The 27,657-nt window shown below is 35.3% G+C and overlaps 1 protein-coding gene across 1 annotated transcript in view; it reads right to left on the bottom strand.

The window, feature by feature from the left end:
• The window catches only part of LOC112905333 (lachesin-like), a 33,326-nt gene extending 10,004 nt beyond the window's left edge, over positions 1-23,322 (bottom strand). The window contains exons 1-6 of the mRNA XM_025977502.1: positions 23,304-23,322; positions 15,320-15,508; positions 14,674-14,802; positions 14,177-14,314; positions 13,299-13,448; positions 13,181-13,234 (exon numbers count right to left, since the gene is read on the bottom strand). Coding sequence (XP_025833287.1) covers positions 13,181-13,234; positions 13,299-13,448; positions 14,177-14,314; positions 14,674-14,802; positions 15,320-15,508; positions 23,304-23,322 — 679 coding nt within the window. The remainder of the gene's footprint in view (positions 1-13,180; positions 13,235-13,298; positions 13,449-14,176; positions 14,315-14,673; positions 14,803-15,319; positions 15,509-23,303) is intronic.
• Between the last annotated feature and the right edge of the window lie 4,335 nt (positions 23,323-27,657).

Below are 27,657 nucleotides of genomic sequence, written 5' to 3'. Positions count from 1 at the left end.
CTCTCCATATTTAAAAGGGAGTAATTTTCAGATAATTATCAAGTAATTAACGATCAAACAATAATTTAGTTAATCATCTCAGCAGCAAAATACCATCTAAAAATTATACGGCTTAAATGTGAAGTTGGGTGCAAAAGAATACAATTAAATCCTCTGTCGGGAAAAACGAAATGACTTTCCGAACAACCCTATAGTTCTTCATGCCTGAAAAGGTGTCCTACCAACCAATCTCTCAAATTTCTTATTGTCTTCCATAGCATCCTCTTCTCTCCTACTCTTTCTAATACCTCCTAATTAGTAACCTTCTCTATCCACGGTACACTTATCATTTGCCTGTAAAAAAAAACACATTTCGAATGCTTCTAACCTTTTCTTTTCCGCTGCGCCCACTGTCCATGTTTCGCACCCGTACAACGCCGCGCTCCAAACATACACCTTTAACAACCTTTTTCGAATTTCTAAATTAACCGTCGCTAGCATGGAAGTGACTTCTTTTTATTAAAGGCGACACGACCCTGCGCTATCCTCTGCTTAATATCCCTACTACCCCTTCCGTCCTGACTTATCTGATTTCCTAGATATCTAAAATCGGTCATTTCTTTTAGTTTTACGTCTGCTATCTTTATATTCGCTCTTTCCCTACTTTTTCTTCCCTTGCGCTCAAGAAAAATAAATTGTGAACGTGTACGTAAGTATTTAAAACTTATAGTTGGATGAGTTACATGTTTTAAAAGGAATCTTCCTAGTTATTGCTGATTTTTATAGTAGATATTTTCTTTAAAAAAAGCTGTAAAGTTTATTGACTCTTAAGTTTTTTTTCGATTTTGTAGCAGGTATTATACGGTAGGGTAAGAAAGTTAATAAAAGTTTTATATTTTTGCACGGCTGCTGCATCATTTAACAGTCAGTTTTTCCGTTTCCGCGTTTCGAACGAACGAACGGCCCAACGCGTATTATTATTATTATCAGCTAAGGTTCAAGTTTGGTTATCGTCTAAAAACATTTCCTTCCATTTCCCACGGGGGCGAACCGTTCTCCCTTTGAACGTAGCGTAACTCCTGTAGGAACGCGTGTACATAATTTAAATCTAAATCGGCATAAGCTTTTTGAACGTTAATTATTTAGAAAAGCAGTTGCCTCTCAAAGATCAGCGAACCATCAGATTCGTTTGAGATTTATATAAACGAATTTTACTTGTGCAACTTCTCTATTTAGTCGCGCAAACATTTACATTTTTGGAAGACGAATCGCGCTCGAAAGGACTAACTCACTTCGACTTTTAGGAGTTTACGTTCGGAACTGACTTCTATAACGAAATAAACTCGTAAGAAAAGTTAAATATTGTACAAAAGAGAAATCACATATTCGACAAATAATTAGGGTCATGTTATAGCAAACTACGTATCATTACGTTAGTGTTTCCGTTCTAGAAGAAATTTAGTATACTTTTAAACCGAGACCTCAAATAACATTTTGAGTCTTAATACTTGCAATTATAGAAATATAGACAATAAAATTCTATTATAACTTATTATTAGTACGAAGCTATAGTAATTATTGACAGATATTTATTTACTACTAAAAACGCGCGAGAAATACAATTCGATTATCTTCGAAATTTCTAGCCCAGAAACCTAAAACAAAATGTACCTATACATTGCTTGAAAAGATCATGAGACCTTTCCTTAAACTTATTTCAAATTTAAATTCAGTACTCGACTGTGATAAGAGGTAACATATAATGTAGAAATAGGCACTGTGATGAACGTATGTCCGCAGACGAGGATAAGACACGGAGCGTTTGATTTAGTGCGTCCGAAAGCTGTAGCACGCTGAGTGACACATGCATGACCGCATAACAAAAGAATTTCGAGAGAGAAATCAAGAACTACTAGTTGACTGATAAACAGTAGCGAATCAGTGACAAATATTGTGAGTTGAAAATGATTGTGAAATAAATAACTGTTTGTGAGTGCAAATAGGGGTGCATATAGTATTATTGCGTCATTGATCTGTATTACAATAAGACTGAGCGATAAATTTAGAGTCAGCAATATTTTGCAAATGTCAAGCTAATGGTACCTATATAATCTAAAATGCTTTATAAACGAGATCGATTTATTGGTATGTGAATTAAATAAAATTCAGGGGTATTACGTCATTCATTAAGAAGACATAAAATGAAAAAATTAATTTTACCAGATGAACAGNATTGTTAATTCAGAGATTCGAGTCTCTCACGGAGAGACTGAATGAATAAAACTGAAAAATTGAGAAACTCGAGTCTCTCGTAGAAAGACTGGCATCTCTGAAATATGTTGAACTTAGAAAATTTTAACCATGTCTATAGCGACACCACTTATTGAGAGATTCGAGTCTCTCGTTCAGAGACTGGATACGAAATGAGGATATCTCTATGAGCGACTCGGGTCTCTCGTTCAGTTTTTTTGACAGTCTCTCTCAGCGAGAACCTCGATGAGAGACGGAGACTCGAGTCTAGCATTCAGAGACTCTGAGAGACTGAACGTCTCGGGAGCATGTTTCATATTTACAATTTTGTATATTTCCATTTTTACAGACACTAATCGGATTGGTAAAATAAATGAAATATGAGACTCACCCAAATTACCACTAACACAATTTTTTTGAGCGGACACGTGTTTCGCCCACTCCAAACGTGGACATTATCAACGCGAGACCAGTCTCTTTTGAAGTTGTGATAATTGGGGTGAGCGTCCCATTTTATTTATTTATTAATTTACCACAGTCTCCTTGTTTCTATTTTGGATTGATAAAAGTTAGAACACTTTCCGTACAAAACTCTTTTTGAATAATTCCGTCATTTCAGAGATCCACTGGCAGAAAAAGTACACTTGTTAATTTGTAATGCGTTCACTGCCAATCAAGTCTTGCAGGTCATGACGTAAACTTTTACGAAAATGCATACATATTTCAAAAATTCTGCCCACTTGGGCCAAAAGTGCGACCTATGAGCATGTCATGCAGCTGTCTACGTGTCTGAAGTGGATTTTCGCGTTCCCTAATGAATTATTTACTGCCTTATAACGTGGCACCGGAGTGCGCTCTTCAATCTAAGTGCGGTTTTAGTAGATAACTACACGTCGCAGTTATTTAATTGCAGTTTCCACCAAGAATCTTCAATAGGCAAATAAAAGAACGAGATGATTCGAAACGTTTTGGGCGAACGGACGAAAAAAGTAATTACCCTAAATATCGTTCCATTTGACACTCGATTGAATCTTTTATATGAGACAGCGAACTGGTGTTGTCTACAGAGAAAATGTATAGTCTGAATCTAATGTTAACTCAACAAATCTGATGGTTGCTTGAAAGATACCTACTAAAATATTAATTTTCCATAATTGGTCCTGATGTTGGTCTTGGCGTTGTAGAAAGAAATCTTGAAATTATCATGAATTGTGAGCAAGCACAAGAGAAGGCATGAATTTCTCTTAGCAAGAGCAAGACCTTTTGTCAAGAAATTATCAAGAAGCTAGCTTTGTCAATATACGTAAAAGATGAAAGAAAGCAATGTTCTTAGTCAGTAATTTATCTATTGCGATTATTTAGATCTCATTAGCACGCCATTAGTTGGGTATGTATTAGATACCTTGATAAGACTCTTGGTTTACATATCGAACACTCCAGTTAGCAGCGTATAGTTGGGACGATGAGAATCGGCAAAATCCGCAACAGATTCTCTGTATGACGTATCATTCTTTTTTTTTCAACTTGGGACTGTAGCCCTTCCTAACTTAAGAAATGCTTCATGAGGAAAACAGACAGCCGAATAATAGTAAGCGATGCAGCGGCTAGAGGTTGCTTCGGTACGCAAAAAATCAGGATCGGATTTATAATGACTGGTTCAGATTATATCCTTAAGCAAGCATCTTTGCTTACCCAAATTCCTGAGAATGTTGAACTTTTTTTAAAGTCCGATGCTGGCGACATGCTCAAATTCTACTTGTCTGCATCTCTTTCTGTTACACATTAATTGGTGCAACGTTATTTCTTTTTCTTTATTAGTGTCCGCTGCAATTCCTACCTGGCATCTCTTTTCTATGATTACGGTATTCCCTACAACGTTTGTTATGAGTAAAAGTAGGCGTTCTGTCATAAACCGCTCTAGTCTAGTTAGTGAGTTGAAAGAAGAAGTAAATGTTATAGTTTTATTGCGGACTGTGCCAATTTTGAATGTACCAGCTATATATCGGTAGACTGCAATATTTTACCTTAACAAAATATCATAAAGCTTGTGTTTTAAAAAGACCTTTACTACGGATAGCTCCGATAAATTACTGATCAAGAAGAAATGCTCTTCTTATCAGTATTCTTTGTTTTAAGAAAAGGAACAAATTATAGTTTTATGTACCTACTATGACAAAGACAAGCGTAATAATATTTTATGACAAAATGACGTTTTTGCGGCGTGTAAACAGCTACGTGAAATAAGTACCTTTGTTATTCGTAAATTGAAAACAAACAGAGTGAGTGTAGTTGACAGTAAACCCTTTTAAATCAGTTTAATTAATTAATTAATAATTTACTCTGAAGATGTTTAATGTTTTGTAAAATTTGCATTTAATTAGGGAAATGTTTCCCTTGCTCGAAGGTTTTTTCATTAAATTTTGTTGAAACAGCAAAATGGATGTTTATACTTATGTATACATATACAAGTTGATTGAAACAGTAAACTGTTAATTGAATACCAGATTTTACATTGTGAGCAAATAAGAGATACCATAACGGGTTATGGTCGATTTTTTCGTATAGTGGGCACATTGGGATTATTGTTTAATAATGTCGTTATCCACTGTATTGCAATGTGGTGAATAGGGCGGAAGACCCGTTTTCAATCTCTTCCCGCATACCGTGAGTTATGATATATATAGGTAGTTTAGAATGAGATGAACCTTATTGTATTTTTATTGTACATTTGGAAATATATTCCCGGTTGTCATTTTATTGATTTTAATCATGTACTTCGCTGTACAACTAGAAATTCAGCTCTTGATAAAACATAAAAAGTAACAACCAATGTTGTTAAGACGTAGAGATGAAGAAATATATGAACGGAAGGAATTTTGTCGCTGCGAAACTCAAGGCCAAGGTTCATGTCGTTCTAAATTACCTCTATACAAGTGACAAGAAAAGCACGAGGAATACTCATTCTTGTTTGGCAAACGGAAAGCACAAGACTTAAAAACTGTAGTCATGTATGTTTAATTTTTAAGAGATCATCATCATCATAAGGTCGTAAGTTCTAAGACTGGTTGGACACGCACCTACACTCTTTTCTATCCTGAGCTAATCTTCGCATTTGGGAAATACTGAGAACAGTAATCTAATCTAGGTCTACATCTACTTCTCTTAACTTCTGTTTCTACCTGTAATATGTCTCTGACTAAACCTTCATGCCTGAGAACGTGTTCTATCAACCTATCTTGTCTCTTTTTTATTTACTTCCATAGAGTCCTCTGTTCTCCTATTCATTCTAATACCTTTTCATTTCTAACCTTCTCTACCCACGCTATCATCATCATTCGCCGGTAACACCACATTTCGAACGCTTCTAATCTTTTCATTTCCGCAGCGCCCACCGTGCATGTTTCGCACCCGTACAGCGCCGCGCTCTAAACATACACATTTAACAATCTTTCGAATTTCTAAATTAATCGTTTGCGAGCACAGAAGTGACTTCTTTCTATTGAAGGCGACTCGACCACCATCCACAAATGGATATAATTTCACAGTAACGCCTAGAAAAGCTACGAAAACTGTTAAGTATTTTCTTTTATATGGAGGAAAGGAGATTTATAGCGTTATAGTCACCGAAAGGTACCTATAATGTACATTCGACTGCTGGATATATAGTTATAACTCCGTTCAGACATGCGATGGTTCAATACGGCTCGCAATTATTGTTAAGTGCCTACAATTTGGATTCTTTTTATCGGTCAAAGAGTCAAACACATATTTTAGTAGTTTTTCCGCTGCCTGTGTCGTAAACAGAAACCGTAATTTTGTTATAGATTTTTTCACAAATTATGTCTGCATTAAGAAAGGGGCGTTGGGGCTGCGTGTGCGCTTTATTGCTTACGACCCCCAGAATTAATGAAACCGACACCAGATTTTGCTTACAGTGAAACTAAATTTTCATGACATTCTGAACCAACTGCGACTGGCACATAAGGTCATACGGTCACATGTCTGTTTTTATTTTTTAGAAATGTTAATTTTGTTATGTATTATCAATGCTACAATTGTTCTATTGTTATCTGTTTTTGACTTCTTAAAAGAAAGAGTAATTTCGTCCTCTGTATCTAATCCCTGTTCCTACCTACCCTCATCATCATAAGGTCGTCAGTCCGAAGACTGGTTGGACACGCACCTCCACTCTTAGCATTTCCCCGAAACTAGAACAACCCACATCCTTAACTACCCTGGACAAAAATTTTCAGTCTTTTCCCAGTCTCTCAGAGTCCTTCAGAGTCTTTCAGCGCCTCTGAGAGCGTCTCTCACAGTCTTTCACAGTCTCTCAATTATTGCCTAGGTGTTTTTATGGATCTCTTACGGTCTCTGTATGAGAGACTCGAACGATAAAATTGTTATTTCAGAGATTCCAGTCTCTCACAGAGAGACTGAATGAATAAAACTGAAAAATTGAGAGACTTGAGTCTCTCGTAGAAAAACTTGGATCTCTGAAATATGTTGAACTTAGAAAATTTTAACCATGTCTATCGACTTATTGAGAGATTCGAGTCTTTCGTTCAGAGATTGGCGTCTCTCGTTCAGAAGCTGGATACGAAATGAGAATCTCTTTATGAGCGACTCGAGTCTCTCGTTCAGAGACGCCAAACAGATTTTGACACTCTCTCGATAGTCTCTCTCAGCGACACCAGCGTGACTCGATGTGAGACGGAGACTCGAACCTCGCTTTCAGAGACTCTGAGAAACTGAAGATTTTTATAATGCCTACTGTATCTAATTTTAGCCTATTCATTTCAACTTTTAAATTCCCTGATTTTCCTATTTTCCTTGTGGTACTCCACGCTCCGATTCGTGAAATATTACACTTAAGGTATTGACGCCTGTATTGATGACATCTTTCGAAGTAGTCGCCGTCAGGATATCCATCGTTTTAGTTTGGTGTGTTTTGTTTGGGATATCATAATGTCGTGGTTTCCCGTTTCCTTCCACATCTCAGTATTGTGCATCAGAGTGTCATACCGATCCCCGTGATTTATGTCACCCTGAGTACTGAAAGAGCTGCTGCTGTCCATCGGGTACTTGTCCAGGTTTCGTTTCACTTTAAGAACCCCCCTTACCCATTATGGTTGAACCTATGGTCCGGCTCCCTCACTAATCGAAACTTGCAAGCCGATCCACCCACTCTAGATTGTACAAGAGTTTCGTCAAGGTTCAAGTCCCGTCGGATTGGTTACCTACCCTACTGCATTTAATTTTTTTAAGAAGATCGTACAAGCAAATTCAAGACCAAAACTAAGGCTGTCCCTGTCTTTATTCATCACTACTTGCAGTAGAAATGACATTATTTTTATTTCAAATTTCTACTTGGACAAAACGAGTGGGTTTTTTGGCGTTTTATTAATAACCGTAATAAGTTGTGCTTTTTTTGTAAAAATCGATTTTCAAGCTAACCGGTGATGAGCAAACACTTGAATAATATAAAATTCGACGAGACTCTCTAAAGTTTCCGGGAAATATGCATAATTAATAACCGCGGGAATATAAAAAACGGTCGGAATAAAATTTAAGAACTTATAATTCAATGAAGCTTAATAAAGCATGTTTCACTCACGCAATGCTTTATTACCCACTTTTTTTCCTGAGAAAGGCTACTAGGTCCACGTCAAAATAAAAAATAAAGACTTACAAGCTTATAACACAATATACCAAAAAATTATTGCACGTTCAGGTAATTCCCTGATTTACCGCCAAAATTAGTAATCTGCTTAATAAATGTCTGAATATAAAGTTAAAATGTTTGTCATATTTGGACAAAGGTGTAACAATTTGCAATTGGATTCAGGGAAAGTACGAAAAAGGGATAAATATCTCGATATTAAAATGAATTAATTCTTTTAATTAATTTTCACCACTACAAATAACCTCAAATTAATAAGGAAAAGTTGTTGCTGCTGTCAAAATTAATTCACCTTCATGTATTGAAAACCAGTCTTTCTGGTGTCGCTGAGAGAGACTGTCAAAAAAGCTGTTTAGCGTCTCTGAATGAGACTCGAGTCGCTCATAGAGAGATCCCCATTTCGTATCCAGTCTCTGAACGAGAGACTCAAATCTCTCAATAAGTGGTGTCTCGATAGACATGGTTAAAAAGTTCAACATATTTTAGAGATCCCAGTCTTTCTACGAGAGATTTGAGTCTCTCAATTTTTCAGTTTTATGCATTCAATCTCTCTGTGAGAGACTCGAATATCTGAATTAACAATTTTATCGTTCGTGTCTCTCATACAGAGACTGTGAGAGATCCATAAAAACACCCAAGCAACAACTGAGAGACTATGAAGGACTGTGAGAGACGCTCTCAGAGACGCTGAAAGACTCTCAAAGACTCTCAGAGACTGGAGAGAAACTGAACATTTTTGTCTAGAGTGAACTAATCTAAGGATAAAGAAAACTTGACTGTTTCCTCAAATTGCATTTTATTTTAACTTAAAAAAAGTAAATCGCAGGGGTGTTCTCAGGTAAGACTCGAGTAGCAAAGTTTGGGGAATCCGTTGCAGTATCGAGATAAGTAATTTGATGGAGAGCATCGATCAAATTATAGTAGTAAAAATAGTTGAGAAAAAGGTTTCAACAAGAAAACTCGCAGCAATTAGCAGCAAATCCGTTACAAAGTTAGCCACCGGTGGTTAAAGTTTGATTTAACAATCTCAGTGCCCCCGGCTACCCTGTGAAAGTATATACCCTATGTAACCGATAACTTTGACTTTGCGTGCCTTGTAGTAGTTTCAAAGTTATTTCTGTGGACGCTGCGGAAGATCGTGTAGACTGAAAATGTTGCTGCTACTGTTACGACCTACTGCGTGAACTACCTCTTTGTTGTAGCCCTCGAAGCTTTCTGATTCTGACAAGCAGGGGGTAAACTACCAACATAATGGACGAATACTTTTCTTGTTGACTTCATTAAATAGTCTACGCTAATTTTAACAATACATATGAAATAGGTACCCTTATCACAATGTTAAACGTACTAGATAATAGCTGCAGTTGCAATTGATACAGAACTCATATTGCTAAAGCGAATGGTGCCATATCAAGACACATTCTCTCGAAATTATGCAAAAAACGACCAGGTTTAGGTTAATTTATCAGATACTGTTTAAGTGACTAAGTTTTTCATATACACTACAAACATGTCCAATCACCTTTGTATATAAATAATAAATTAATATAAGTTTAATAGATACAATTTAAAACATTGTTCAAAAGATTTTGAAAATTCGGTTAGTCTAGGACTGTTTTCCGAGAAGCAGATAAACGTCCACCAAATTATTCATTTTTCATCCGTGTCACATAAAAAGAAAAAATGCCGACAAAGAAATGTGTAATTTTTATGTTCGATGAAAGAGCGGCGTAAGCTGCGATCGATACATCGGCACTTGTTATATTAATAAAACACTGCCTCGAGCCAACAGCTGCGGTCTTAAATCATGTACGAATATCATCCATACAAAATACACGTCAATAGGGATACGTCGGAAAGTTTCCGGAAGTATTCATGAACATTCCATGACTGTATAGATAGTGTTTATCAAGTCGACCAGAAGCGGGTGATAAAAGGTGAAGTAGTGTCCAAAAAATTCCNTTTATTTAAAAACCGGTGACTTTGATGGTGCTTCAAATTGTAATTGTAAATAGTAATGAAAGAAAGATGTAATCATGTTTAAAACATTAGAAATTATTAATAATACACAGTTAAAATCGGTACTATCGATATTCTGTTCACACGAAAGATACGAAATATTCACTGCTATTTCCTGTTAAGGCGGAAGTGGCACCCAATTTCGTCATTCGATCAGTTACACCTTCGATACAATTTTGTGATTTGCAAATTAAAGCTCAATTTATTTTAAACAATGCTATATTATATTTCTATATTGTAATTTCGTAAAAAATGAAATGGTGCACTGATACATAAATATTTTCAAAATTCATTAACAATAAAATTCATAGACAAAGGCATGGAAGGAGGGTGTAATACAACCACTCAAATTGTTGTTGGTTGTTAAAACTTCTTAGAACTTACAGAATTATTAAAAGATAAATAAGTTATAAGGAAATAGTTTCTACATATTTGTTATTGTAGTTTTCGGATGACAATGACCTCCATCTGGTCAAGTACGTAATAACGTAATCGACATTTCGAAAGAGTCGTTTTATTAATGAATTAACATTAAGATTGCAAACGAACGGTGACCCAGAATTGTTTGCATAATTATATAGATACATATACATATTTATACCTATCGAAGGTAATAAAATATATTTGGAAAAATACGTTTTATTATGTATTCTGTAAAATTGTAAAAAGTGTCTTGAACGTTCAATGAATATACCAACAACGGTTACTATTTTTACGTTAGTTAGTATGTCATACGTTGTTTTTATCATGATCAACTTGGCGTACGCGTAAAAAGACCATTTCTGGAAAACAAGTTAACTGGGTGTCATATGTTCTACAGCAATCAAAAAGATTTTTTTTTAAAAAAAAAGTCAAAGACGTGGATTGCATCATCGTTTTCGAATGCAGGTAGAGGACACCAGGTTACACCAATACTCATAGGTACAGTGCAACCAACGTAAGAAAAGTTCTGGCTGTGTTACGCCCACATATGCGCAGTGGACAACGATCGCTTTCAATCGCTGATCACTAATTATTTATCGTTAGTAGTTTTTATAAAGTTAAATAAATTGTTTCAAAGTGTTATACACATGTATGTGATGAAATCAATAAGTAAAGGCGACCACAGTTCACGTATGAACCACATACAGAGGCGATCAATTAATCTGTCGTATTGGTCGAAAGCGGTAGATAGCACCGCTATAAATTATGCGCAGAATGACCGCATAACAAAAGAATTTCGAGAGAGAAATCAAGAACTACTAGTTGACTGATAAACAGTAGCGAATCAGTGACAAATATTGTGAGTTGAAAATGATTGTGAAATAAATAACTGTTTGTGAGTGCAAATAGGGGTGCATATAGTATTATTGCGTCATTGATCTGTATTACAATAAGACTGAGCGATAAATTTAGAGTCAGCAATATTTTGCAAATGTCAAGCTAATGGTACCTATATAATCTAAAATGCTTTATAAACGAGATCGATTTATTGGTATGTGAATTAAATAAAATTCAGGGGTATTACGTCATTCATTAAGAAGACATAAAATGAAAAAATTAATTTTACCAGATGAACAGCACTGCAATAACGCTATTGGAATGTCCTAAAGCTTTTTTTTTATGTTAGACAATTTATTCAATCAGTCGATGACAGCAAGGAAGCTTCAGATCCTGGTTTAAGTAGTTTCTATTCTCTCTACTCTCTGACTGAGCTAACCAAACGAATCTTTTCAGATTCAGATTTTGTATCGGTGGCGGAACGTGAAAGGTCTATTGTTAGGAAATGTTGGTATTTGATGGGACTAGTAAATAAAATTTTATTGCCTATTTACGAACCTTTTTTGTTGAAACTTCCTTTGTTAACCGCCGCAACAGTGGCAATAAAAGAATGAGTGGCAGAATTCTCAGAAATCTGACCATAAAACATCTATTACCTGCAGCAGAATCGTCATGTTAACGCCATATAATTTATTTAAGTGTCCACTTTGTTATCATTTCCTTTTATAGATTTTTTTGTATTACTATTTAATTAGTCCATGCCTGTTTTACTTAAATTACTTTTACATAATTGCCGACTGTACATATAAGAGTAAGAAGCAAATAATTGTTTAATAAATACGTGGTAATTAATTTGATAAAGACACTTAAGTTTCTTACAAAAGATGAAGTGTAAAAGGGAAAGTGTAATTATGGGAATACGGCTGCCTTCTCTTCGAGAAAATTTGGTGTTTACTATTTTGAACAATTTGCGAAATTTTAGCCCGTTAATGTGATTATGTTGACGTCAAGGTGAAATTCCGAGGGTTAATTTCACGTTTGAAGAACGTTAGACTTCAACAAAGAAATTATATTCGTATTTCCCTTACGTAATACTTAAGATACGTTTCACTGTTTCACGTAGTCTCCATGCCGTGCCTGAGCTGTTCGTGAAACACATCGTTCCGAAAAAAAAAACTTGGGTGTTTCATTCCCACCAGCTACTAATGCTTGTGGGCGGGTAGTCTCTCCGGACTATGCCGGAAGGTAGGGCGGGAGACCGTCTTCAGCCTCCTGTAAGGAATCGTGGGAATGGGTGGGTGGTGGTTCGGGTGAGAAAGTTGAGACGGACGAAATGAAGACTGAAGAGAATGAAAGATTATCTGTGGAATATCACCGCCACAGCATTTACCTAAATGATCCAAGAAAACCACAGAAAAACTTGGATCAAGGCAAACGGACCCGGAATCGAACCTCTAGGTCATGTCGCTCGGTGATCGTTCCGTCGACATTCACACTTATATATATTACGTCACGCTATGAGAAGTGGATGGGGGGCCTTGAGGTAACATAAAATTTAACGAAATGTGTGACCGGGGGGGGGGGGTCTTAGGACATTTGTACAGAGTCGCCTACTAGTAAAATCGCACGAACGACAGCATGACATGACGAGTGAGTTGGCGGTTATAAGATAAGGGAGCGGGGGGGAGTCCAAAAGTAGCGAAAACGGCGTGACGTAACTCATGAACATTCTCCAATTGAAACGTTCTTTACTTATGCTATTGTGCAGAAACTTTAATTTGCAAATTTGTGTTATTGTTTTGTAATTTTTTTCTCATTTTGTAAAATCCTCTTTGTGATATTTTCTTTCGTGTTATATTTTTTGTTGCATAAGTTGGATAATCCGGGACATTAGTCAAGTCAGTTCTTTTGTTTTAAATCTTATCTTAAATCTAAATTACCGCCAAGCTTAACGTATCATGCATGTTTTATCGAAAAAATTGTGACACTCACCGCCGCCGTCCGGATCACCCGTTGTTTGATGAATGGCGGTCGGCCTAGCAATTTCTGAAACAAAAGAGCCACTTGAAAAAGGCTATCGATACCGAATTTTCCAATAAATTTCACTTACGAACAAGCCTGATGGTTCCATCGGTGTCGCCGAGAGAGTTTTTTGCCACGCATTTGTAGCTGCCGTAATCGCCGTGACTAAGCGACTTTATCGCCAGCTTCATCTGCACTTTGTACGAAGATTCTATTATCGTTGGTTCGTATTTTGCACCTGAACGTGAAAGAAAGAAATTTTCACTCGAAGCAATCACTTTACTTATATCTAATACTAGACAAACTAATCAATATGGAAGAAGACGTTTCAAACCGCGCCATCCTTCTATTTCGTTCAAAATGTTATGTATAGGTAGTTCAGAATCTCATAACCCTTAACCTTGACAAAACTCCGCCCATTCATTGATTGACGTCACTGTTTACAGTTTATCTCAAGCTCCAATTTATGGTTGTACGACAAGGCACATGGTTAGTGTCCCAGTTAATGTCTTCATAATGCACTTACAATATTAATACAAGAAGGTACGCTTCTCGCGCATGTGAAGGTTCATGGGGTTTTGAACTAGCTCTATGTAAACTATATTCATTGACTTAAATGTTAATATCCATTCAAAAGAACTCTACATGGATTTTTATTTAAAGATTTACAGATTTTATTGAATGCTTATTAACATTATTGAAATCTAGCTTGATGATATCTGATGAGACGCCCTTTGCGAATAAGTACGATGAATAATTCTATAAAATTTCACAAATTTGCCATTTAATTTGCTCTACTTATTTAATGAATCCATTTGAAGTTTTTATAGTAGCTAATAAAGCAAACATTTAGACAATTGTCGTGCATTATGACTGTTAGGGGCTTTTAAATTGCTGGTATTACATTAAATGGAAATTACGATAATTATTACTTCACAATTCCACTATAAGGACATATTGACTTACTTTGGGCAATTATATCTCCCGAGTCCTTTGTCCAATAGTTAATTGATTTCGGATATGCTTCTGAATGGCATTCCAGTGTAACCATTTGACCCTCGTGCGCACCAATTAACTGATTTTGAATCCATATCATTGGCGGAACTGTTAACAACGGCCGAAATTAGGTACTTTACAAATTTTGATACTACCTACTGCATACTAAAAATTTTTAGCAAATTGAATTTATTTCTGTTGAATAAAAAGCAATTTAAATAACTGACTATGGAATTGCTAATACAATAATTTATTAAACGAGACTTTATTTCTAAGACTAATATATCTTGTGAAAAACAACGCCAAGTATACATAATTCTCTAAAAAAAATTAAGATACAATTAATTATATTTACTTGGTATTCATGAACATTTAATTTCAGTTTTGATAAATTAAAAACGCTGCCAGACTTCCACTAATTAAGTTGAAAAACCCTATCAACTTGTAGAGTAAATTTGTAGACTTACAATTGACGATGACTGTTATTCTTTTGCTGACAGACGGCGGAACACCATTTGAGGCAATACACAGGTAGTGACCCATTTGCCTCCTGCTGACCTGCGTGATATTGAGAACGGGACCACTGAAGCTTGCAACTTGTAAATAAACGAACAAATTGTCAATTTCCCGTAATAAACCAGCTAGTAAACGAAATAGGATTTACTGAGCAGTTGATTGATTTGGAAATAACCATTCATAACAAATGGACGGTAGACAAATTACTGACCAATCTATTTTTCTATTATCTGCCTTAATAACATTTGAAATACTTCTAACTTTTTGTTTCCGTCGCGATCACCGTCCACGTTTCACACCCTTACAGAAGCGTGATCCAAATGCACACTTAATCTTTTCGAGTTTTCAAATTAACCGTGAGTCTAAATGTGGTGTAGGTTTGGTTGCATACATCCTAATGACGTTATGACAATTATGTTTTTGTTTGACGCGCATAGTTGGTTGTATATTAAAATATTACCTATATCTATTTGCATTACCTATATTCATTCATTCAAGATCTTACAGCTTCATTATTATTCAATTAACAATTTCATGTGTGTGGTAGGTTATTACATATAACTTTGGTACGGTGCATATCATTAATGGTTTGTTTACCTTGTTGTCCATTAGGCAAGTATATGTTTTCATTATTTTCCCTTTTCCAGGTAATGGTCGGCTCGGGAGATCCGCGGGCTGCGCATCGTAAACTTATTGATGCACCCTCCCTCACAATCACATCCGAACTGGTCGAATGGTCCAATATGTCTGGCGGAACTGAAACAAAAGACGGGGTAAGTTTGAATGCTTCAAAGTACTTAATTCAATAAACTCTAACAAATCCTACTATTTTAATTATCTACAGCTGTATGTAGATGTAGTTTAGGCAGAAATTTGAAGAGATTTCTTATTTCCCCACCTGCTAATGTCCTTAAGTTTGAACATATTTGAAACGGCATCATAAACTTTTATGAAGAAAGAAAGTGCAAATAAATCTGGGGAAAATTCTCGTAAATTTTACTAGGTATACTAGTACTAGTAGTTTATCTAGATATAGATATATGATAATGCTCTAGCGTAGATTTGTCTATGTGTTTGTCCATCACTGAACTGAAAATCGCACAAAATATGCATGAAATTAAAAACTAGGGTTTTGTAAGATTTCATCCGATATTATTAAGCAGTTTAAACGCTACCAAAAGCGTTGTAGACCAAATCGACATAATTGAGATAAATAATTGTATGACATTCTGGAATTAACTGAGAATTGAAATATTTAATCAAAAGATGGATACAATGCTTAGGCTACTTTCCCTATCTAGGATGTTTCCTTTAATCACAATAATCTTCAATTAAAAGTCGCTAATTTTGACGTGGAAGCAAACGATTGCAAAGAGGTCTATGTTCGGGTGTATGGTTGGTTGAATATACATTGTATTTATAAATAACAAATTTTAAAGATCAGTCAATAAATCTTCAGACGAAGAACAGAGTAATCCAATCAAGGTTGCGTCTGTTCGTTCCTGAGTACGGAACCCTATACGTCCATTGCCTATGTACTTAACTTTGTCTTTGGAAAGCGGAAATATTTAAATTTAAACCAGTCCCAAAAGTAATTATGTTTATTCATATGGATACTCTCCTTTTGATGTTCTACATAGAAAGCTTTTGCATTTTGAGCAGTTATAAACAACAAATACTAGTAGATTAATAATTGAAATTGATTAGTTGAATAAATGGAAAAGTTTTATTTGGTTTAGTGACAACAAATTAGTTTGGAATTCTACCTTTTGCTTGCTTACAAACCAAATAAAAATTAATTTAAATAATTCAGGGGACCGCGCGTGTATTTTGTTTGATTATGCTCTGTGAAGCTAGAAAGCCTTTGAAGCGTTGCTTTAATGTAAACATTTTGGCCGGGTTACAAATTCATTATTTAAATAATTTCGGACAAAATTAAAGTACAGTAGCAATGTTGATCAAATTATTATTTATTTGTTCATCTGTTTTAATGCTAAAGGAAGATCTACGAAAAAGCTTTGAATAAAATCAATGATAATCGCAGATACTCTGCGGGCCGGATTAACCCTTTTGTGATTTTTTTTTATATTCTCAACCCAAGCACATGTAAAAGTAGAATCTATGATTGCAAACATTGAAACTTCTGTGACGATGTCCTTAAACATCCTTACAGAACGGAAAAGTATTCTAATGTTAAATGAAAAAAATATTTGAAGTCGATATATTTTAATGTGATGTGAGTTGGGTTAGGTTAGGTTAGGTTAGGTTAGATTAGGTTAGGTGAGGTTATGTTAGGTTAGTTGGGAAATTTTTACGTTCTTCTAAAATCATTGGAGCATACCTTGTATAGGTATCTAATTTTATTAATTTGTTTCATATTTCGAAACATAAAAAGGAATAAATTTTCCCCACAAAAAAAATTAGCATTTGCCAGATTATGTTTGCCTTCCTAAAGTACCCGTATCCATGACCCGCAACTGGGTTTAATATTCGTGCTTCCAGATATTAAAGATGGTGTGAACGTATCAACAAAGAAAACTGACACTCAATAATATCATCACAGCAGGCTGACTGTTAACCTTCCGCACAGGAATACGAAATCCACGGGCGGAAGCCTTCAAAATGACAAATTAAATAAACTTAATCAGTGTAAGTAATAAAATGCAAATTTATGTAAATAGCGTTACGAACGCGATACTGTTCCCAGTCGGTGTTCCGTATATTTTGCGATGGCTTAATTCGACTTCTTTGTTCTATAAACGTAATAAGGCCCACAAAAAACACATTCGTATAGCCACCAACTTAAAGGGATCTGAACTGATAACGACGGCGTCACTAATATACAAAATTAACGCCCTCGGTTCTCCATTGTAGTTCCTTGAAGAAACACAACGGACCTTCTTGACTTATGCCTGCCTTATTTACTTTATGGCACAATCATTTATGAAACATTTTTCACACAGTTTCTGTTAATGTATTTCATATTAAAACATTGATAAATTAAGTGAAAAAGCTGTAGCGCCGACCAAGCATAGAGCCCGGGACCGCTTGTATGACAATCGACCACAGATACCCCTCGACCATTACCGTTCGTCGAGTATTGTGATGACCGCATGTCTTGCACGGAATCTCCGAATTTGAACAGCATTTATAGCTACACAACAGCATAAACGATTAAAACGACGACAAACCGTCAACTTTGTGGCATTAATTGAATAATTTTTTACAATTATTTGGAAGCAGGACAAAATGTGGCTTGGAATAAATAACTTAGGAACCATGATTAGTTCTATATATAGCAGGCATTGGATCAAAAAGCAATTTACTTCGATTTTAAATTGTTACAAAATTTAATTTTTGATTTGCATTTTGTGCATTCATGATAGCCTGCGACCTAAGGTGGAACAACAATGGCAGTCGTATCAACTGTATCATTTCAGTGATTTACATTTTATTGCGAACGGGCTTCCTTTTAATGGACCTTCACGGCAGTAATAAAAAGTGTAACGCATCCTTTGCATACTTTACAACGCCATAAAAACTACAAAAGCTCCATGTAGATAGCACGTTGGAAGCAAAAAGTTGCACTGTGCATCCAACTCTGTTTGCTCTTTCAACCCCTCCAGCAATTTTTTGAAAGCGCCATTTGTATATCGCAAACCGAGCGAAAATGTAAACGAAAATCTTCGCGTTTTGTTATTACAAAAGTTGCAACCAATCTGTTTTCTGTGTCACTGAAAATTGGTTATTTCAAAAACGCCACATGAATAGGTACCTACTCCATGGTTGCTGTAATCTTAAAGAAAACGGTACCGTTACCGTTAGGTAATAGTAAAACCTCAAGCAATGGACAAGTTCTCAAAACAGCAGCGTTTGGTAATAAAAAGGCAACAGATTCTTGTATCGATTTCAGCCTTTTGCAAAAGAATGAAAATCTGTAATAAATGGTGGAGCATACGTAATCCTAAAATGTAGCATCGTACTACAGATGGCGTTTACCACGCCATTTGTGGTATTTTCTAAAACGCACTGTTAAGCCAGCAGGTAAAAGTTGGTCTGTGTTCTGTCGGAGCTGCCTGCGACACGCTGATGAGATCCAAAAAGATCGAAATCGCGATCCGCGTCTGGCAGTTTCGACAGAATACAGACCACTTCGAATTATTTTGTTCGATTAGTGATGGAGTTCTTTCGCTGTCGCATTTTATTCTAGAGATCAGCGAAAACACTCAATTTCGTTTTTCTTATAAAACACCCTGTCTGTTATAAAGCAACCGCTGGTTATAGGATATGTATACAAGTGTTTACACTGTTTTCATTTTCTCCGAGCGATGCACAAAACGTATTTCGACCGGGGGATGAAAAGCCTCTTCTTGAAGCTCGGTTTATTACTTGGTCGACCTCGTTTCTCCCTCGGAAACACTGACAATCTCTAATCCCGGCTAGAAGCGTTATTAGCGTTTTGTTTTGCCTTGTGTGATTCCTTTCGAGGTGTCAAGTTGAGTCAAAACTGAGATGCAGGGATATCTGCTACCTTTTGTACTACTACTCTTAAGCTTATAGCAGCGTAATTTAATTTTAAATCTAAAGTGAAGATAACGCCATTCAGAGTTGCAGTACAATAAACTTCAACTGCAGAAAAATATGTTAAATATTTGTTAATTTTAAAGTATACAATAACTAAATATTAATAAATGATGTTACTGTACTTTGTTTTGTATAAAGATTATGTAAATGTCCTCATGACTTTCATACCAAAATCCAAACTCATAAAGGTTTGGCGGTTAATAAATCTGTATGAACCAGATGTAGATTTAGTTGAAACTTTCAAAATTCGCATAGTCCGCAATAAAACTGTCACATTTACTTTCTTCTTTCAGCTTACTATAGTATAGTCGAAATAAGAAGGCAAAGTCCCCAATAAATAATGCACACTAAAGGCATATCGTTTTTCTCGTTCTTACAAACGGAAGATATCCTGTCTTTACTTTCTAAACACGCCTCCTCCACAGCAATAAAGTAAAGTAAGGAAGCTAAACTAATTGATGAAGTCCTTAAAGAGAACGGCCTGGCCGATATAAAAAGGACATACGCTATTCAAGAGGTAATACCCTGCTCATTGTAAAAAATAGTTACATTCATGATTTAATAATAAATCTGTTGGAAATGTGCCTGAGTTTTTTTTAATCAATTCCTTCCGTTTTTGAATAAAACAAAAATTGTACGTGAATTTACCAAAATAAAAGTAAAATAGATACATATGAATTCGTTTGTTAACGCACAATACAGAGAGATTCTTGTGCTTAATGTAATTGGCATTGATAATTTAGTGTTACTTGGATAATCTTGAGAAAATTTTCCAAAAGTAAAAAGAAAAATTAACTGTAGCCGAACCTAAATGAACGCTGAAAAAAATACAGTAAGGGCATGCTTCCCTGATTGCTATATAATATCATGTTCGTAAACGAGTTTTTAAAATAACTAGCTAGAACTACCCTCAACGGAGTATATTACACACCCGAAACTCTCTTCACACCCTAACAGATCGAGGTGCTAGCNTATATTGTACTTATAAAACAAATGAATTTCTATTTATTTATTACATATTTAACTTGTTGTGGAGTACAACGCAAACTTAAATTCATGCTTTTCCTTTATTAGAAACGATTTAATTTTTGACAACTACAATTAAATACAAACGAGGGGCTTTTTCGAACTTTCAGCAAGAAGGCAGTCAGAACGCGATGTGGCCGTTTTTTCCGGCTACTGGGCGTTTTCGGTCTTCGGGCCTAACATATATATAAGTACGTGTATAATACATATTTCAACTTTTACCATAAAAATATTCGTAAAGTACCTGATTGGATCCAATGAATAAATTTGTGAAACAAAAAAAGGACTCGGACTATTAGAAAATGCCTCTAATGAATTTGGAATTAAATTGGCTTTATTTTAACGTTTACCGGTAAAAAACGAACTGACACACGGGTGGTGAATTTCCACTGTATTGGATTAAGTGGCTTTAAATGTAGAAACGTGTGCGTTGTATAACCATCAGTAATGACAGTTCGAAATTTCAAACTTGAGCCCTTACAATTGCGGAATTATCATTAAAATGACAAATGCTGTCCGTTTTTCAGATGTCGAATAGCATGAAATTGAATTTATATTTACTCGTTTGTATAATAGTAATATCATCAATCTTGATCAAATGAAACCGCAAATTTTTAAATTTCTTTAAAAAATCTGTACGTATTTTTATACTCAATTCAGTCGAAACAATATTTTTCGATGTATACGCTAAAATTTCACCGCAAGAAACTTTTCTCATTTAACTCAAAGTCTGCATATCGAAGTGATGGTTATGACGAAGTCAGTAGGTACAAGTGTCTTGTCTTATAAAGATACCATTTCTTCTATTCTACTTCTCTAAACTTTTCGTATTATTAAGAAGTGGTGGTTGACTTTAATAATTCCTACATACAACTTTATTTTGTCATTTAGGCAAGCTATTGACAGCATAAAACTAAAGTAGAAGAAAGTTGCGATTGAATCTATGAATTATTTGCGACACTTTGTCATCAAGATTGAAAGACTTTTATGATTTCATATTTCATATTGAAAAAAGTATCCTTCTCTATAAATAAAATACTTTTCTGACAAATGTGATAGTTTTGGGAAATTTAGAGGATGAATAAATAAAATAGTGGATTTTTTAAGTTATCTCAACGTGGGTAGTTTATATTAGAAAGCATTTATAGAATTTAGGTCCAAAACTCCATATTTTTCTAAAAGCCTTACAAAATAATTCCACTTTTACCTCTGAACTTAGTGAACCAATAAACTTCCAATAAAAATTTGGGGAAGGCTGTTATCCATTCGTTTATAATTATTTTCTTCGTAGGTTGACTAACAACCGTAATTTTAATGGATTAGGCGGAATTAATTTACGTAGATTAGCTACCTATTCTGATGAGTTTATTTTTAATAAGAATTTGCAGATAAAAAAAGATTTATAGTATAAGTAATAAGTATAGACAGACCTCTTCAGGGAAGCATAAGTCATATTCTTTTAAATAGCTTTTTAGTAGAATCCTTACACTATACATGCGATTGTTTATCAAAAACACAATGTTAAACCTTATTTGACACAAGAAAACTAGAGGAGAAAGAGATTTTGCCGTTTTGTGTTTGACAAGAGATAACTGATATCATGTAGTAGTCATTAGGCTGTATAGACCCAATCGCCTCGGATTAAGTATGTTATTGTGTCTCTACTTGGTCTAAATCTAATATAGAGATACATCATTTTACATGCGGTTCGTGGAGTTCTAAAGTGGTCAAAAAGATCATTTGGGTTGGTCACCCCTGTCATAGAGAAGTCAAATAAAAGCCGTGATATCAAGTAAATAGCCGAAATGCTACGAAGAACTTATCGTTAATGACCGAATGAAGCCTTTTAGAATTACATGAAGCATTTCCCAATTGACCTAAGGTATCCATCTGCTAATCGGTGATCACGCAGCTATAGTTGGGATGTTAAAAATTGACATAGTCCGCAATAAAAGTGTCGCATATACTTTCTTCTTTCAACTTATTAACTAGACTAGAGCGGCTGCTGATAGAACGCCTACTTTTACTCAGGATTGACGTTGTACAGAATATCGTAAACATAGAAAAGAGATGCCAGGTAGGAATTGCAGCGGACACTAATACAGAAAATGGTATAGCATTACACTAATAGATATGTAACAGAAAGAGGTGCCTGTAGACTATACCTAGATAGGGTTTCTATCGTTATTTTTAGCACAGTATTTATGATAATAAACGAATATAAAATTTCTTCGTTTTCTTTTTGGTTGGGAATGATAAAATTTATTATTTCGCAAATAAAATTTTATTTTCTGAAAAAAGGTGTAATCAATTTTAAGCTTCGCTAACGATTCACTCAATTCAAATTTTGGTTTTGATATTTCTCTCCTTAAGGCACGAGCAATCCGCTACAAGGCTAGAAGTCACATTCAAAGAACAACTTGATAAATTCCAGAAATTTACACCACTGAAAATAGCAGTAGGTATCTCTCTATATTCGTAATTATACCCTAGTGTTCCTTCTTGGAAATTTAATATGATAATTATTTATTTCAAACAGAGAATTCTTGGAATCGGCTCAGAATGTTATTTAAATAAGACCAACCCTAGACTGTGGATTTGTAACTATAAAAAACTTCATTTGGGGAGAATTATTGTAGTTTAGCTTCAGATAAATCTCGCTCCTAAGAAATAAACAAAAACCAACGCCTGGAAGCTTGGTAATGTAGGTATTAAACCGGAGAAGCGATGTGATGTCAACTTTTGCTTAATATCTTCCTTAAACAGGGAGTTTATAAGCTAGTTCGAGATGTTATTTCCCTGGGCGCAAACTGTCGATTCACATCCGAACTCTCAAACTTAATTTCCTCTTCGAGTTTTGTCGTTTGACCTAATATTTCGATTTCTATTACGACTCGAAATTAAGAGCTTGTTTTGTTAGCTCGTCAAATTTCAATAACAATTTTATCGCTGTGACATCTTAAACAATTACTTCCGCAAACCTTCCCCATTTTTCGGCCGACGCGGCGCGCCTGGAGACTTTGATAAGCTTTATGCAATCAAGGACTCATTGATCTATAATCTCCAAGGGATTTAAATCAGAATTATCTCGCTCCGTTATATCAGACGTACTCTCATTGAAGGATTAATATTAAAAGTGAAATAAATAACATTACTTTTGTCTGCAGTATTACCTTTACCCCTAGGGAGAACATTTTTACCTCAAACCTTTTTCGTTTACCCCAACCACTCAATCCGCCCAAATATTCAGTACAATCAGTTTTTACAAATACGATAACCTCGTAACTCAAAATCTTCGGCGATAGTCTACGATTGGTTAACCTTCTAGATTAGAATTTATAAGTAGCGTGTAGCATGTAACGTGTGGTCTTCAAGTATGAAATGAGGGACATGCTGAAGAGATACTTCTAAGTAGATTCTTAAAACAGACCCCCACGTACCAATCTCGATATTGCTAATCATTAGACAAAACAAAATTTAAATACTTAAAAATGTACGGATGACTTACAGAGACAGTACTGTATGAAAATAAATAAAAGTAAAACAAAAATACTGGTATGCAAGGGAAAAAAAAGTAGGGAAAGAGCGAATATAAAGATAGGAGACGAAGAATTATCGGGTTGTTCGGAAAGTCATTTCGTTTTTTCCCGACAGAGGATTTAATTGTATTCTTTTGCACTTAACTTCACATTTAAGCCGTATAATTTTTAGATGCTTTGAGAGCTCATATAGCAAGGCTTGTGTGTGAAAAATTCCANCCGACAAAGAAATGTGTAATTTTTATGTTCGATGAAAGAGCGGCGTAAGCTGCGATCGATACATCGGCACTTGTTATATTAATAAAACACTGCCTCGAGCCAACAGCTGCGGTCTTAAATCATGTACGAATATCATCCATACAAAATACACGTCAATAGGGATACGTCGGAAAGTTTCCGGAAGTATTCATGAACATTCCATGACTGTATAGATAGTGTTTATCAAGTCGACCAGAAGCGGGTGATAAAAGGTGAAGTAGTGTCCAAAAAATTCCTGTTTGTCCAAGTCCTAACAATGATATTAAATACATAATGATACATAGTTTGTATATAAAGAGCAATGTGCAGTTGCTGGTCGTCAGTCCTAAGACTAGTTGGACACGTACCTCCACTCTTTCCAATTCTGAGCTAAATTTCGCATTTCCCTAAAACTAGAATAGCCCACATCATTAACTATTTGCGAACAGTAATGTAATCTAGGTCTACTTGTACCCCTCTTAACACCTGTTTCTCCCTCTAATATGTCTCTGACTAGACCTCCATGCCTGAGAAGGTGTTTGCTATTATTTCTAATACCACTTCATTTCTTACCTTTTCTACCCACGTTGTGCTCATCATTCGCCTGTAACACCATATTTCGAAAGCTTCTAACCTTTTCTTTTCCGCTGCGCCCACTGTCCATGTTTCGCACCCGTACAACGCCGCGCTCCAAACATACACCTTTAACAACCTTTTTCGAATTTCTAAATTAACCGTCGCTAGCATGGAAGTGACTTCTTTTTATTAAAGGCGACACGACCCTGCGCTATCCTCTGCTTAATATCCCTACTACCCCTTCCGTCCTGACTTATCTGATTTCCTAGATATCTAAAATCGGTCATTTCTTTTAGTTTTACGTCTGCTATCTTTATATTCGCTCTTTCCCTACTTTTTCTTCCCTTGCGCTCAAGAAAAATAAATTGTGAACGTGTACGTAAGTATTTAAAACTTATAGTTGGATGAGTTACATGTTTTAAAAGGAATCTTCCTAGTTATTGCTGATTTTTATAGTAGATATTTTCTTTAAAAAAAGCTGTAAAGTTTATTGACTCTTAAGTTTTTTTTCGATTTTGTAGCAGGTATTATACGGTAGGGTAAGAAAGTTAATAAAAGTTTTATATTTTTGCACGGCTGCTGCATCATTTAACAGTCAGTTTTTCCGTTTCCGCGTTTCGAACGAACGAACGGCCCAACGCGTATTATTATTATTATCAGCTAAGGTTCAAGTTTGGTTATCGTCTAAAAACATTTCCTTCCATTTCCCACGGGGGCGAACCGTTCTCCCTTTGAACGTAGCGTAACTCCTGTAGGAACGCGTGTACATAATTTAAATCTAAATCGGCATAAGCTTTTTGAACGTTAATTATTTAGAAAAGCAGTTGCCTCTCAAAGATCAGCGAACCATCAGATTCGTTTGAGATTTATATAAACGAATTTTACTTGTGCAACTTCTCTATTTAGTCGCGCAAACATTTACATTTTTGGAAGACGAATCACGCTCGAAAGGACTAACTCACTTCAACTTTTAGGAGTTTACGTTCGGAACTGACTTCTATAACGAAATAAACTCGTAAGAAAAGTTAAATATTGTACAAAAGAGAAATCACATATTCGACAAATAATTAGGGTCATGTTATAGCAAACTACGTATCATTACGTTAGTGTTTCCGTTCTAGAAGAAATTTAGTATACTTTTAAACCGAGACCTCAAATAACATTTTGAGTCTTAATACTTGCAATTATAGAAATATAGACAATAAAATTCTATTATAACTTATTATTAGTACGAAGCTATAGTAATTATTGACAGATATTTATTTACTACTAAAAACGCGCGAGAAATACAATTCGATTATCTTCGAAATTTCTAGCCCAGAAACCTAAAACAAAATGTACCTATACATTGCTTGAAAAGATCATGAGACCTTTCCTTAAACTTATTTCAAATTTAAATTCAGTACTCGACTGTGATAAGAGGTAACATATAATGTAGAAATAGGCACTGTGATGAACGTATGTCCGCAGACGAGGATAAGACACGGAGCGTTTGATTTAGTGCGTCCGAAAGCTGTAGCACGCTGAGTGACACATGCATGACCGCATAACAAAAGAATTTCGAGAGAGAAATCAAGAACTACTAGTTGACTGATAAACAGTAGCGAATCAGTGACAAATATTGTGAGTTGAAAATGATTGTGAAATAAATAACTGTTTGTGAGTGCAAATAGGGGTGCATATAGTATTATTGCGTCATTGATCTGTATTACAATAAGACTGAGCGATAAATTTAGAGTCAGCAATATTTTGCAAATGTCAAGCTAATGGTACCTATATAATATAAAATGCTTTATAAACGAGATCGATTTATTGGTATATGAATTAAATAAAATTCAGGGGTATTACGTCATTCATTAAGAAGACATAAAATGAAAAAATGAATTTTACTAAATGAACAGCACTGCAATGAGGCTATTGGAATGTCCTAAAGATTTTTTTTGAGGTTAGACAATTTATTTAATCAGTCGATGACAGCAAGGAAGCTTCAGATCCTGGTTTAAGTAGTTTCTATTCTCTCTACTCTCTGACTGAGCTAACCAAACGAATCTTTTCAGATTCAGATTTTGTATCGGTGGCGGAACGTGAAAGGTCTATTGTTAGGAAATGTTGGTATTTGATGGGACTAGTAAATAAAATTTTATTGCCTATTTACGAACCTTTTTTGTTGAAACTTCCTTTGTTAACCGCCGCAACAGTGGCAATAAAAGAATGAGTGGCAGAATTCTCAGAAATCTGACCATAAAACATCTATTACCTGCAGCAGAATCGTCATGTTAACGCCATATAATTTATTTAAGTGTCCACTTTGTTATCATTTCCTTTTATAGATTTTTTTGTATTACTATTTAATTAGTCCATGCCTGTTTTACTTAAATTACTTTTACATAATTGCCGACTGTACATATAAGAGTAAGAAGCAAATAATTGTTTAATAAATACGTGGTAATTAATTTGATAAAGACACTTAAGTTTCTTACAAAAGATGAAGTGTAAAAGGGAAAGTGTAATTATGGGAATACGGCTGCCTTCTCTTCGAGAAAATTTGGTGTTTACTATTTTGAACAATTTGCGAAATTTTAGCCCGTTAATGTGATTATGTTGACGTCAAGGTGAAATTCCGAGGGTTAATTTCACGTTTGAAGAACGTTAGACTTCAACAAAGAAATTATATTCGTATTTCCCTTACGTAATACTTAAGATACGTTTCACTGTTTCACGTAGTCTCCATGCCGTGCCTGAGCTGTTCGTGAAACACATCGTTCCGAAAAAAAAAACTTGGGTGTTTCATTCCCACCAGCTACTAATGCTTGTGGGCGGGTAGTCTCTCCGGACTATGCCGGAAGGTAGGGCGGGAGACCGTCTTCAGCCTCCTGTAAGGAATCGTGGGAATGGGTGGGTGGTGGTTCGGGTGAGAAAGTTGAGACGGACGAAATGAAGACTGAAGAGAATGAAAGATTATCTGTGGAATAT

The sequence above is a fragment of the Agrilus planipennis genome, unplaced genomic scaffold, assembly GCF_000699045.2.
Source record: "Agrilus planipennis isolate EAB-ADULT unplaced genomic scaffold, Apla_2.0 scaffold201, whole genome shotgun sequence".
NCBI lineage: Eukaryota > Metazoa > Arthropoda > Insecta > Coleoptera > Buprestidae > Agrilus > Agrilus planipennis.
The sequence above is the reverse complement of the archived record's forward strand: the minus strand, read 5'-3'. Positions and strand labels throughout refer to the sequence as shown.